At 41.8% G+C, this 14,855-nt stretch overlaps 1 protein-coding gene across 1 annotated transcript in view; it reads left to right on the forward strand.

Moving 5' to 3' along the window:
- The window catches only part of TEX11 (testis expressed 11), a 183,437-nt gene that overhangs the window by 9,255 nt on the left and 159,327 nt on the right, over window positions 1-14,855 (forward strand). Inside the window, exon 3 of the mRNA XM_072627254.1 lies at window positions 12,079-12,203. Within this exon, the coding sequence (XP_072483355.1) occupies window positions 12,079-12,203 (125 nt within the window). The remainder of the gene's footprint in view (window positions 1-12,078; window positions 12,204-14,855) is intronic.

A 14,855-nucleotide genomic window follows, 5' to 3' on the forward strand; every position in this document is an offset into this window, starting at 1 on the left:
AATTCAGCAATTTTCTAAGCCTGTATTTCTAGTTGATCTTCATTATTTTAAATTCTGTTTTCTTCTATAGAAGTCTGTTTTTGGTTGATTCTTTCACATTTATTCAGTTGGTCTTTTCTTTGCTACTTCCTCTTGATCTTGTAAATTCTATCTTAAGTCCTTCCTTTGGTGGTTTACTTTCGCCAAGCTCTTCTTGACTTTTTCTAGCCATTTCTAGTATTTTGATGGTGCTTTGATTCGTGTCCAACCCAACTCTGACTGCCTACCTTGTATATGTGCCTTCTTGTAACCCTCTGTTTAGGCTCCACTCTTGACATTGCGTGGACACTGTACATTGATTAGCCCTTGGGGGGCAGCTTATGTTTCTTTCTGTCCCCATCTGCCTGACTTCTGGCCTTAGGGCTGTTTCACTTGTTCCATACTCTTTAAAGACATTGGATTGGCCTTTTCTTCCCTTACCTGTTTTTACTGCTGTTGTCTTGTGGGGCTTCTAAGTCCTTTTTCATCCCAGGTGTTTCCTATTGGGGGTTATTTGGAGGCATATTAGCACCTGTCACTTTGCCGTCTTGACTAGAAACATGAACCAGTCATGAGAGGCAGCGTGGTATGTAGATAGAATGTTGGATTAGAAGTCTGGAGATTTGAGTTCAAATTCTACCCTCAGTGCTTACTACAGGGAGGAGGAAACCTTGGAGTGGCATTGAAATAGGAATTATCACCATTTAATCACATCGACACCACCACCAGCAGTTACATAGTTTTGAGGATGCGTGGCATCCTAGCGCACTGGACTCAAAATCAGGAAGACAGGTTCACATCCTGCCTCAGGTATCTACTAGACGTCTGATACTCGGCAAGTCACTTAATTCCTCAACAACTGTGGAATGGGGCTGATAATAGCATTTACCTCCCAGGGTTGTTGGGAGGATCCAGTCAGATCATGTCTATAAAGCACTTGGTGTAAACCTCAGAGTACCTCCAGCCTTCTCCCTGGCTGCCATTGTCTCTTACCGAGGGTCTGGGAAGGGGAGGGGCAGTGACGGACTTGGGTGAGATTATTGTTACTGTAAAAAGAATTCCTTTCGTCTTATTATATGGATTTCTAATAGAAATGATCCTGAGGTGTTTACATTTAATGTGCTGTGGCCATAAAGGTCAATAGAATAAGAATGAGATAACAGTGGTGATACAGGTGATTATTCAGTGGACCCAGGAAAGATATAATAGTTGTCATTTTCCATCGCACTTTTAGCTGGCTCTTGACTGCTCACGACATGCTCAGCAGAGAGCTCTGCTGCTCTCTTGGGAGTGGGAGCAGAATGTTAAGGAAGTTTGCCCCCCACTCCTCCCCCCCACCTGCCATGTTTTCTTACCCAGTCGATGCATAATCATTCTAAGAATACCACGTCACACTTGGACAGTTGGCAAGTGCTGTTGTGCCTTTGGCTAGGGTATTTCATTTGAGTTATACAATAATTTTCGGCCAGCCACACTGTGTATGGAAGAGGCGATTTGAGGTACTTTCCTTCCAGTTTTCCCTGCAGACCTGGCTCTCTATCCCACTACGAGCTGCTCAGGCACACTCAGCTCAGCTCTAGGAGCACAGAGAGTATTCCCAACCTTCCAGTCTGGTTTGGAAGTGAGCCTGCTTGGCAAGGGCCTTGACTAAATTTTCTTGCCTCTAGTGCCTAGCACATTGTTAGTGTTCCATAAACATAATTAAATGGGCTATGGAGTTCTACCTTAGGAGCAAATCAATTAAGCATGTTGTTGAGCAGACAGAAATCTGACAGTCTGGGGGTAACCATAGTAACTAAAACAAAGCAAATCTTCAGGGAACAAGCAGGACTTATCTAGGAAGGGGCATAGGTTCTAATGAGCTGGGGGAAGCAGCAAATAGAGACGCATTGTCCGCCAGGTCCTGTGCTTCTGTTCCAGTTGGATTCGGATGGATTTCAGGATCCTTAGCTACCCAGGAAACAAATCAAAGTGACAATTGCTCTCAGTTCTGTGGCACCTTTCGCTTCTGAAGTGACAGTTGTGACAAGCAAAAGGAGAGTGAGAATGTGGAGGAGCAGACTCTTTCTAGACCATCTGTAAACATGAATTCACTTACTGGTTTTTGAAATATAAAGAGGTTTGTTCAGGGACCACCAAATTGACTTGTTATTAGAAAAACTGAGCCAGCTCAATATGGAAATTCTTGTGAGAAAGGAAACTAGAAGACCTTAAGGAAGTTGTAGCTGAATAGAAGATTCCATGAGAAAAGAGAATACCATGAAGCTTAGTGCAGTTAAGATGCCCAGAAAAGATAATCATCCTCATTTTACAGAGAAGAAAACTGAGGCACAGAGAGGTTAAGTGACTTGTTTAGAGCCATATAGCTTGCAGCAGAGTGGAAAATTGAACTCAGGGTTCCTGAACCCAAGTCTAGTGTTTTCTCAACTCCACTGAGCTGCCTCCCATAGATACTCCACAGAGGATCTGGCCCCCTGTGCTGCTGGAGGCCTTCCTCAAGGTCTTCCTGGGTCTATGCATCTAGCAAGCAAGCATTATCCCTCACTCGTGCTACTTGGCTGTCCCATCTCCCTTTGCTGTGGTGCTGGACTCAGGGTCAGGAAGTCTGAGGTATGTTCCCAACTCTGACATTTCATGTGTCTCTGGATAAGACACCTGATTTCTCTGGGTCTCAGAATTTTCTCAGCTATAGAATGGGCATTAATAATGCCCCACTGCCTGCACCCCAGGTTGTGAGGTTGTGAGAAAACAGCTTTGTAAACCAGAAAGTGCTTGAAGAATGGAAAGACATAGGAGCTGTTACATAACGGGGATTCTCACATTTTATTTTTATTCTATTTTTTTCTTGATTACATGTAAACAAAAAATTTTAACATTTGTTATTTAAAATTTTGGGTTTCAAATTCTCTCCCTCCCTTCTCAACTGCTTTGAGAAGGCAATTAATTTGATATAAGTTATACATGTGCAGTCATGCAAAACATTCCTATATTAGCCATGTTGCAAAAGAACTATATAATGTTTTTGCATCCAAATTTATCATATTTTAAAATCATGGACGAAGCATGGATGGGGTATGATCTGAACTTATGGAGGAGGCAGTCCACACAACAATGAGACAGTGGATCCATTGAAATATAATTTTTTAAAAATTAATTTATTTTTAGTTTTTTAACATTCACTTCCACAAGATTTTGAGTTCCAAATTTCCTCCCCTTCTCTCCCTTCCACCCACTTCAAGACATTGTGCATTCTGATCATCCCTTCCCCCAATCTGCCCTCCCTTCTATCACACCTCTTCCCCCTTTTCTTACCCCTTTCCCTTTATTTCCTGGTAGGGCAGGATAGATTTCTATACCCCATTGTCTGTATGTCTTATTTCCCAGTTAAATGTAAAAACAATTTTTAACACTGGTTTTTAAAACTTTGAGTTCCAACTTCTCTCCTTTCCTCCCCACCCATCCCCACTGAGAAGTCAAACAATTTGATATAGGTTACATGTGTAGTTATGCAAACCACTCCCATAAGTCATATTGTGAAAGACTAACTATATTTCTCTGCATCCTATCCTGCCCCCCCAGTTACTCTATTCTCTCTTTTGACCCTGTCCCTCAAAAGTGTTTACTTTTAAATACCATCTCCTCTCATTTGCCCTCCCTTCTATCATCCCCCACTTATCTCTTTCCCCCCTACTTTCCTGTAGTGTAAGATAGATTTTCATACCAAATTGAATGTGCATGTTATTCCCTCCTTAAACCAAATCCAATGAGAGTAAGGTTCACTCCTTCCCTCTCACCTCCTCCCTCTTCCCCTTCACTGAACAAGCTTTTTCTTACCTCTTTTATGTGAGAGATAATTTACTCTGTTCTATTTCTCCCTGTCTCCTCCTAATATATTCCTCTCTCACCCCTTAATTTTTTTTTTTTTGGATATCATCCCTTCATTTTCAACTCACCCTGTGCCCTCTGTCTATATGTATCTAATCCCTCCAACAACCCTAATACTGAGAAGTCTCAAGAGTTACAAATATTTTCTTTCTGAGTAGGAATGTAAACAGTTCAACTTTAGTAAGTCCCTTATGATTTCTCTTTCCTGTTTACCTTTTTGTGCTTCTCTTGATTCTTGTGTTTGAAAGTCAGATTTTCTATTCAGCTCTGGTCTTTTCCACAGGAATGCTTAGAAGTCTTCTATTTCATTGAATGACCATTTCTTCCCCTGAAGTATGATACTCAGTTTTGGTGGTAGGTGGTTCTTGGTTTTAGTCCTAGTTCCTTTGACTTCTGGAATGTCATATTCCACGCCCTTTGATCCCTTAATGTAGAAGCTGCTAGATCTTGTGTTATCCTGGTTGTATTTCCACAATACTTGAATTGTTTCTTTCTAGCTGCTTACAATATTTTCTCCTTGACCTGGGAACTCTGGAATTTGGCCACAGTGTTCCTAGGAGTTTCTCTTTTTGGGTCTCTTTCAGGAGGTGATCAGTGGATTCTTTCAATATTGATTTTGCCCCCTACTTCTAGAATATCAGGGCAGTTTTCCTTGATAATTTCATGAAAGATGATGTCCAGGCTTTTTTTTGATCATGGCTTTCAGGTAGTCACAAAATTTTTAAATTGTCTCTCCTGGATCTCTTTTCCAGGTCAGTTGTTTTTCCAGTGAGATATTTCACATTATCTTCCATTTTTTCATTCTTTTGGTTTTGTTTTGTGATTTCTTGGTTTCTCATAAAGTCAGTAGCCTCCATCTGTTCCATTCTAATTTTTAAAGAACTATTTTCTTCAGTGAGCTTTTGACCCTCCTTTTCCATTTGGCTAATTCTGCTTTTTAAAGCATTCTTCTCCTCATTGGCTTTTTGAACCTCTTTTGCCAATTGAGTTAGTCTATTTTTAAAGGTATTATTCTCTTCAGCATATTTTTGGGCCTTCTTTAGCAAGGTGTTGACCCACTTTTCTTGCATCTCTCTCATTTCTCTTCCCAGTTTTTCTTCCACCTCTCTTACTTGATTTTCAAAATCCTTTTTGAGCTCTTCCATGGCCTGAGACCATTGAATATTTATTTTGGATGTTTGGGATACAGAAGCCTTGACTTTTATGTCTTTCCCTGATGGTAAGCATTGTTCTTCCTCATCTGAAAGGATAGGAGAAGATATCTGTTTACCAAGAAAGTAACCTTCTATAATCTTATTTTTTTCCCCTTTTTTGGGCATTTTCTCAAGTAGTTACTTGACTTTTGGGTGCTTTGTCAAGAGTAGGGTATACTCTGGGAATCTGTAAGATCTCAGTTCCTCCAAGGTGGCACAATCAAGCATGTTCACTGATCTGGCAGCAGGAAGAGATTTTTGTGTCCAGAATTTTAGCAGTTTCCTCTCCACAGCCACCTGGTCTCTAGTTCTGCCAAGTCAGGGCTGAGGGCTGATTTTCAGATAAGCTGGATGGGCAGGGCTGCCATTCAGTATGAGACAAAGACCAGCTCCCTCAGTGCCTCTACATAGGGCTGAGGGTAATATTCAGCTCCTCAGTGCCCCCAGGGGTTTTTATGATCCAACAATGGATGCGGGCTGCTGTAGGGGCTGCTGTGAGAATTGCTGCCACCTGCCTGATGTGGCCTCTGCGGGCTGCAGCCTGAGGCCGGAGCTATGGGAAGACCCTTCTCCCTTCCCGGGCAGCTGAAAAAACCCCGTCACTGACCTTTGGCACCTGTGGGTTGAGGGATCTGTGGACCTGCTGCTGCTGAGACTGGAGATTCCACCCTGAGGTGTCATCTTCCCAGAGTCATGCCACATGGCCAAGTCTGGGCTGGGCTGTGTGCTCCACTCCCCATCTAGTGCAACCAATGTTTCCCATGGGCTTTTCAAGTTACCCTGGGCTGGAAAACTTCTCTACTCTGTTGTTCTCCACTTCTGCTGCTCCAAAATTTGTTGAGAGTCCCTCTCTACAGGTATTTTATGGGTTGTGTGGGGAGACCCTGTGTATGTGTGTCTTTCTACTCCACCATCTTGGCTCCACCCCCAGATTACTCTTTTCATGTTTACCTTTTTATGCTTCTCGAGTCTTGTATTTGAAAGTCAGGTTTTTTATTCAGCTCTGATCTTTCAATCAGGAATGCTCGAAAGTTCTCTATTTCATTAAATATCCATTTTTGCCCCAGAAGGATTATGCTCAGTTTTGCTGGGTTCTTGATTGTAATCCTAGCTCCTTTGCCTTCCAGAATATCAGGACTTAGTATATATAGTAAGCTCTTCATAACCAAGGCCATGGAGTATGAGGTAGATCTAGTGTGAGGATTCTTCCATCAGATCATAGGACTTGAGGAGGGGCTTACTTTCCTTTCTGCTAGTTTTTTGTGAAAGTCTGTTGATGTGGAGGTTGTAAGTGGATAGCCAGATTTGGCATCTTACAATGGAGAGATCACCAGGGATGTTATAATGGTCAGCACCCTGGATTTTTTTGGGGGGAAATGTAAAGAGATTATTGCTTATAAAAATAAGTTATTTAATAACGTAGATTTCAGTAGTGGAAGCTGTTAAATCTTATGTGATCCTGACTGTGGCTACATAATATTAAAATTGTTTCTTTTTAGCTGCTTGGAATATTTTCACCTTGACTTTGAAGTTCTGAAATTTGACTATAATATTTTTGGGAGTTTTAATTTAGGGGTCTCTTTCAGGAGGTGATCAATGGATTCTTTTTATTTTACTCTCTAGAGCTAAGATAGCAGGGAAGTTCTCCTGTATAATTTCTTGAAATATGATGTCTAGCCTCTTTTTTTGATCATGGCTTTCAGGTAGTACAATAATTCTTAAATTATCTCTCCTGAATCCATTTTCCAAGTCAGTCATTTTTCTGATGAGACAATTTCACATTTCCTTCTATTTTTTTCATTCTTTTGAGTTAAAGTCCTATGGAGTCATTAGCTTCCACTTGCCAAATTCTAATTTTTAAGGAGTTATTTTCCTCAGTGAGCTTTTCTCTTTTTCCATTCACCCAGTTATGTTTTTTAAGTTGTTATTTTCTTCAATATTTTTGCCTCTTTTACCAAGTTGTTAATTCTCGGTTAATAATTTTCTTGCATCACTCTTATCTCTTTTCCCAATCTTTCCTCTACCACTCTTATCTTTTTCTCTGTTCTAGGAATTCTTGTTGGGCTTGGGTCCAATTAGCCTTTTTCTTTGAGGCTTTGCTTGTAGTTGTTTTTCACAATGTTATCTTCTTCTGAATTTATATTTTGGTCTTCCCTGCCACTGTAGCAGCATTTTATAGTCAAATGCTTTTTTGTTGTTGTTTGCTTATTTTTCCAGCCTATTGAACTTTATGTTAAAGTTAGACCCTGCTCACCTTGGGGCAGGGAGGTCCTATCCCAAACTACAGGCTTTTTTTGTGCCACTGTTTTCAGAGCTAGTTTTGGTGCAAATTTTTGGTGTTTCCAAGGTGGTGTGATCTGGGGAGAAGTATGGTCACTGCTCTCATGGTTTGCATTCTGGTCTTTACCTGGGAAGGGCTCCTGGTCCCCTGTGGCCACAAGCGCTTTTGCTCCTCTTTGTCTTGGAACTTTGACCAGGGCCCCTACTCCTTTGTAACTGATGAGAAGGGTTCCTCTCTGCCCTGGAACTGCAGCCCAGAATTGCTTATGGGCAGTAGAGTTGCCAATCAGAGTCAACTGTACCAGCAAAGGCTTCCCTGTAACCTCTTTCTAACCAGTTGTCTGATCCACTTACTATCCCTGGGCTGAGAGCTCCCAAAGAAATTGCTGCTGCTTGCAGTCACCTTTAAGGCCTCACCACTGGTGCTGCTGCACTTCACTCTGGGTTGGTGCTCACTCTGGTGTCACAGATCTCCCCTGCTTATGTCCTAAGTTGTCTTAGGCTGGAAAAGTATCTCACTTTAACCTCTTGTTGCTTCTGGTACCCCCAAATTTTATTTGTAGAGTTATTTTAAAGTTGTTTGGAGGGGAGTTTTGGGAGAGTTCAGCTGGGTGCCTTCCTGTCTTCTGCCATGTTGGCTCCACCAAGTTGTCTTTTGAAATATATCCTAGAGTTGCCTGAGGCAATGGAAGTGACTTGCTCAGTCACACAACCAAGTGTCACAGGCAGGATTTGAACTAGGCCTTCCTAACCCCAAGCCTAACTCTCTACTATATTAGGCTGCTACTACAAATGAGCAAATGAATAAGCAAAATAAGGAATAAAATACTAAATAAAGCCAGGAAATAGAAATTATATATATAGTTAGAAGAAAAAAATAAAGCATAAGCCTTAGCAGCTTAGTTGCTCTGTATCCCACTTCAGACCTCTTTTTGATTATATATTTAAAAGATTTTGTTCTTTTTTATATGGTCATAATCATATTGCTTTAATTCTAATTTCTCTGATCTATATAATTTTCCATTTTTTCTTTGTATTTTTCCTATTTGTAATTTTTTATAATCCAGTAATATTTGATTGCATTGCTATACTCCAGTTTATTCAACCATTGGACATCGTTGGAGTCCGCCCCAGGCAGGACTCTCATATGTCTGTAATTAGGCAGAGAAGAAGGATAAGCTTCTTTAGGGGCAGGAGGAGAGCAGCCAAATCCTCCTGGCTGGGCTGTTCTGTTGCTACGGTGACTGTGGAGCATCTGCCTCTGAGGGGGCAAAGTTGTTGCCTGACAGAATTCAAAGCCAGAAAATGTGTGGAAATGCAGGAAGGAGAAGTGTGGGCACTTGACACATTTTCTCATCTCACACTGCTTCCTGGAAGTCTCTTTATTCCAGAGGCATGGTGTCTACAGGGCTGGCACACTGTGTGTTCCCTGGTGAGTCCCCTTCCCCCCCATCCCTGTCAAATCCATGGACTTTGAGGCTTTGTCTTAGTGGAGTGGCATTGGAGAGTGCTGCCAAGTTGGGGACTCTCTTGTCCCCTCCTTGGGCCCCAGTGTTTTTGTCCTCAGTCAGTTGGATGCAATTCCAGGATGTTGAGTGGCAGGTAACAGAGACTTTGACTCTTAGTAGCCCATTCATACCTTGCAACGGTGCATCGACTATTGCATGAAGACACCTGAAGATCAGCCAGCTCCCTATGGCCTACATAAGAAGCAAGTCAGTCCTACTGAATCTGTCAAGAATAGAGCCTTCCATGGGGAGAGAATTTAGTTCTTGAGAAATCTCTTGCTCTTGTGACAGTCTCAGTGCAGCGAGGGTGACAGGCTATTTTTTGCCTTTCCCTTTATTATCACCAAGAACCAGATGAATCTTCTCAAAAATCTGAAAATGTGTACCCTTCCATCCCATTGACTTTCTTATCTTTCCATTACATCCTGTAATTTCATCAAGTGTTCCCAATTGGGAGACTCAGTTGATTGGTGAACCTTGTACATCCCCATCAGCTGTGGAAGACAGAGACACAGAATTTGTAGTCAAGGTAAGCTCTTCATAACCAAGGCCAGTGGAGCACAAGGTAGACCTGGTGTGAGGATTCTTCCATTAGATAGGCCATAGGACTTGAGAAAGAGCTTAGTTTCCTTTCTGCTAGGTTTTTGGGAAGGTTTGTTGATGTGGAGTTGGTGAGTGGATAGTCAGACTTGGCTCCTTATAGTGGAGAGCTCACTAGGGATGCTATAATGGTCAGCACCCCGGATTTTTTAGGGGGAAGTGTAAAGAGTTTATTGACTGTAAAAATAAGTTATCTGACAATGTAGATTTCTGGCAACATACGTGATGCCCTATTCCCATTAAAATGACAGCAGCTCCTAAAAATGAGTTACAAGGAAGATGAGCTCACCAGTATCTCTTATATACTCATAACTCTCTTACGTACACAAAAACATCTTTTATTCTGTGTATGCATCTTCTGTGTACCAGGTGAAGTATATAATTGATTTTCATCATCCACAGAGACAGAGCCTTGTATTTAAGAACACTGGCTCAACCTTAATATACAGTAAAACACTATTAAAGGAAGAAAACAAATGGCTTGCTGGGACCACATAATCTGGTGGCCATGTTGGCTCCTAGTACTTGCCTGGCTGTATCCCTTTTGTTTGTGTTGCTAGCCAGGCCTGCATTCCCAATTCCACCTTTTGAAATCATACCCATTCACCAAATTTTAGCGCCTTTAGGTGGGAAGGGCCTCAGTGTGCATGTAGGCCAGTTTATTCTTCAAGATTCAGCAAGTATGCCATGTTTTCTGTGGTGTCTCCCCTGCTCCTTCGAGTCAGGTGTGATGTCTGCTTTCTCTATACCCTCCAAGCTCCATGTGGGGACTCTGCTCCTCTTATGAAGTGGAACTCTGTGTGAAGGTCCTCTGCCCTTGACCAGACTGGAAGCAGCCTCTTCTGGGGAGAGAGCATGTTCTCTCTCTTTGGATCCCCAGCACCTAGGACCATGCCTTGCACATACTAGGCACCGAAGAAATGTGTGTTGAATTCATTTATGAAAGCGTCATAGCTGTGAGTGCTTCCCAGTATTTGACATGGGTGACTTTTTTCTGACTCTTTTGGTATCTGGGAAAATTGCCTCTAGGTAGAGACACTGAGGCAGTAAAGGCTAATGTTACATGAGTACAAGCAAAGAGCTGCCTTCTGATAGCATGGTTGGCTGAGAGGAGTGTGGAAGCCTAGGTGAATTCAGGAAGGAGGGGAGACCTGGAGCTTTGGCTGTGCAAAAATCATGGTATCTTCCATCCAGACTCAGTAACTGCTTCATCCAGTAGCTCATTGAGCATATGACAGTTTCCTCTAAAGCAGACTTGAACTTCAGAGACAGTGTAAATGACATGTCAAAAATATTGGTATGCATTTTGACTTCTTTTGGGTCATAGGCAAGAACTTCCATGAAATATTTTTGTAGAGCCCTAGAATGTTTGATATCTCATTTCCAGAGCTGGCCCAAAGTAGCACAGCCAGTTAACTGCAGAGCTGGGACTCAAGCCCAGGCTCTTTCGAACAGGCTACACTGTCCAGTTGTTTAATAATAGAGGTGATAGTATTAATAACAGGTGATTACATTTATTAAATGCTTAGTCTGTGACAGAGACTGTGTTAAGTGCTTTAAAGACATCTCATTTCATGCCCCCAACCCTAGGCGATAGATGTATTATTACCCTTATTTCGTAGTTGAGGAAATTGAGGCAGATAGCAGTGAAGTGAATTACACAGGGCTACCCAGCTAAGAAGTTCCTTTTTTTTTTAGTAGTAGTAGTATTTTATTTTTTTCCAATTATATGTAAAGATAGTTTTTAACACTCATTTTTGGAAGATTTTGAGTTCTCCCCCTCCCCAAGACAGCGAGCAGTCTGGTATAGGTTATACATGGACCATCATGTTAAACACATTTCCACATTAGTCATGTTGTGAAAAAAATTAGAAAAAATTTAAAAAACCACAAGAAAGAAAGAAAACAAACAAACAAAAAAGAAAATAGTCTGCTTTGGTCTGCATTCAGACTCCAGAGTCCTTTCTCTGGATGTGGACGGCATTTTCCCTCCTGAGGCTCTTGGAACTGTCCTGGATCATTGTGTTGCCTAGAAGAGCTAACCCTACCATAGCTGATTATCACGCGGTGTTGTTATTACTGTGGAAGACGTTCTCTTGGTTCCACTCACTTCAGTCCCAGTTGAGACTGGATTTGAACTCAGGTCTTCTTGACTGGAGGCCCGAGCATCCCCACTTTAAAGTTTGCAAAGTGCTTTGAATACATAATCTCATCCAATCTGAAGACATTAGCCAACTACGGTTTTGTAGCTTTGAGCTCAGGCATGAAGAACATTATTCAAGTCAATACATTTTATTTTGTGAGAATAAAGAAAAAATGTTTTTTAGAAACAAAATAACTGGCAGGTAAGAATTTATAAATACAGTTTGCTTGGATTTTCGCTAAAAAGAACATTTTTTAAAATTCCTTTTGACTCCAAGAAGTATTTAAAGTTCCTCCTGTGAAAAAAGGAAGTTTCTTTTTGCCATTAAGCCAAAGAAAGTGAAAAAGTATTGTAAATTGGTTTGTTTCTTGTTTTGAATAGGATTCGACTGGTCTCTCTTAGATAGTGAGTTGAATTCTCTGCATATCTGTCTCATCTGTCTTTGTTTCAGAGCTTGTTGAAAAACTGATCCAAACGGAAGAGGATCTATCATATGTGCCTGACTCTATTGACAGACTCTACAGGGAAGTGGCAAATGTGGAGAAAGAGACTTTGATCGATACACAGAAAGCCCAGGTAGAGGCATAACACTTGTTTACACTTGGGGTTTGGGGATCTACTTTTCTGGCTAGAGTAGACATGACAAAGGAGTTCATAACCGTCTTTGATGAGAAGACACATGAAACACATCTCGGTGCACAGTTCTCATGCCTAATGGGACATCAGTAGAATTTTTATTTTATTATTTTTCAGAAACTGTCTTGTTACCCAAACTGAAAATTTCTGGATAGTGGAAAATGCTATTAAAAATTTCTCTAGGGGAGAAAATTTGAAAATCAAAATTTTGTGGAAATGAATGTTGAAAACGAAAAATAAATTAATTAAAATTAAAAAAAAAGTTTCTCTAGCTCCTGATCTTTGTTTTTTCCAGGGGCAGGCAGGATTAGGATTAGAGAATTTTCTTGTAACTTAAATGAAGCCAGCCATTAGTTTCCATTTCTGCAACTCTTTGGGGGCTGTTCAGTCTTGCAGTAACCATTGAGAACAAAGGAGCATCTGCTCTTGCTCCCTCTTAGTACACATGAAGAAACTTGAAATAGAAGAATATTCAAGGTGAAATAACATTTACTTGCTAAGAATGAGGAAGAGCTGGGGAACTTCTGTGGCTTGGGCCTCGGTTTGGAAACAATGCCTTGAATGTTGAGAGTGGTGAGAGCACCATCATTCTCCCAGTCATGTCCCTCTCCCTCATTTCCCCACAGCCAGTCACTTGCTGAGGTCTGTTGCTCCTACCTGCACATTTCTCACATCTGTTCCTTTTTTTCTACTTGTTCAGGCACTGCTTTTGTTTGGACCCTCCTTTCGTCTCACCTGGACTATTGTACTAACCTCCTAACTTGTCTTCGTGCCTCCAATCTTCCCTTTCCAAGCTATCTTCTGTATAATTGTCAAATTAATATTTCCAATATATCCTGACCATGACACTCCCTTACCTAAAAATCTTCAGTAGCTCTCTGTTGTCTTTAGGAGAAACTAAAATCCTAGTGTTTGAGGCCCCCTCCATAAATTTGACTCCCATGTACCTCTCCAAACTCATTGTGTACAATTCTACTTTACGACTTTACCAAACTGGGCTGTTCTCTAAATTCAGCATTCCATCTCCCATTTTTGTGTCACACACACACACACACACACACACACACACGCACACGCACACACACACACACACACACACACACACACACTGTTCTATACCTAGAACATTATTTCTCTGTTTCACCTCACCAAGTGCGGGTATCTACCACACACACACACACACACACACACACACACACACACACACACGCACACACACAGTTCTATACCTAGAACATTATTTCTCTGTTTCACCTCACCAAGTGCAGGTGTCTGCCAGGTCATCCACTGTGCCATGTAGCAGCCCCTAGGTAATGATTCTCAAATTTCCTTATCTAACCCTGACCTCTAGGCTCACTTCCTGTTATCTCACACCTCCTATGGACCATTGGATATCTCAAACTGAATTTCTCACATACACGTTAAAATCAACACGTCTGAAACCGACATCATTTCCTCCCCCTCCCAACTTCCCCTCTTCTTACCTTTCTTATTATATCCTTCCAGTTGCTTGAGACCTAGGTTCCATTCCCATCTCCTCACTCTCATCCTCTGAATCCAAGCCCTGTCAATTTTGCCTTTGTAACATCTCTCCTATAAACCCCTGTCTCTCCTCTGCCACTGTCACTTCCTCATGCCTGGACTAGTGTACTAGCTGCCTGCCCACTCCACTCCATCCTTCATTCAGCTGTCAAAATCATCTTTCTAAAGTACATATCTGACCATGTCACCCACCTTCTCAGTGGATAGACTTGAGTTCAAGATGTTAGACACTAGTAATAGTGGTGTGACCTTAGGCAAGTCACTCAACCTTATCTGCCTCAATTTCTTCATCTGTAACATGGGCATAGTAGCAGCCCCTTACCTCCCAGGCTTGTTGTGAGGATCAAATGAGATCATATTTGTAAAGCACTAAGCACAGTGCAGGCACACAGTAAGTGCTTAATAAATACTTCTTCCCTCCCTTTCCCCTTCACTAAAGTGCAGAAGATTCAGATCACCTCCAGGATCAAATATAAAATCCTTGGTATGGCATTCAAAGCCCTTTGTATCTTTACCCCCCCCCCCCCAGTCTTCTTACATATCACTCCCCCCCACCCCGTGTCCTCTTCGGTTCGGTGACATTGGTTTTCTTGCTATTCTTCCTCCCCTGGCTCTGTTCATTTTCACTGGCTAATCATGTTCTCCCTCCTTATCTCCACTTCCTGGCTTCATTCAAATCCCAGATGAATTCCTTCCTTCTTCAAGAAACATTTGCCAATCCCCTTTAGTGCCAGGGCCTTCCAGTCGTTGGTTTATCTCGTTGCTCCTCGATGTCGCGTGTTTGCACATGGTAGCTTGGATAGGACAGGCTCCTTGAGGGCAGGAACTGCCTTTTACCTGTCTTTGTGTCCCCAGCCTTTAGCGCTGTGCCTGGCACATGGGTATTTAATAAATGTATATTGATTGATTGACTGCTTAGTTAGTGTTTCTGGAATTGGGTTGGAGGGGTTATTTTTGTCAAGAAGCTGCTCTTCTCAGCTCTTAGTGGAGGCTAATGCTGGTGGGCGCTGTGATGACTGCGCCTCTAAGTGCAAAGCACTCAGCAGTTCC

The sequence above is a fragment of the Notamacropus eugenii genome, chromosome X (genome assembly GCF_028372415.1).
Source record: "Notamacropus eugenii isolate mMacEug1 chromosome X, mMacEug1.pri_v2, whole genome shotgun sequence".
In the NCBI taxonomy this organism is placed as follows: domain Eukaryota; kingdom Metazoa; phylum Chordata; class Mammalia; order Diprotodontia; family Macropodidae; genus Notamacropus; species Notamacropus eugenii.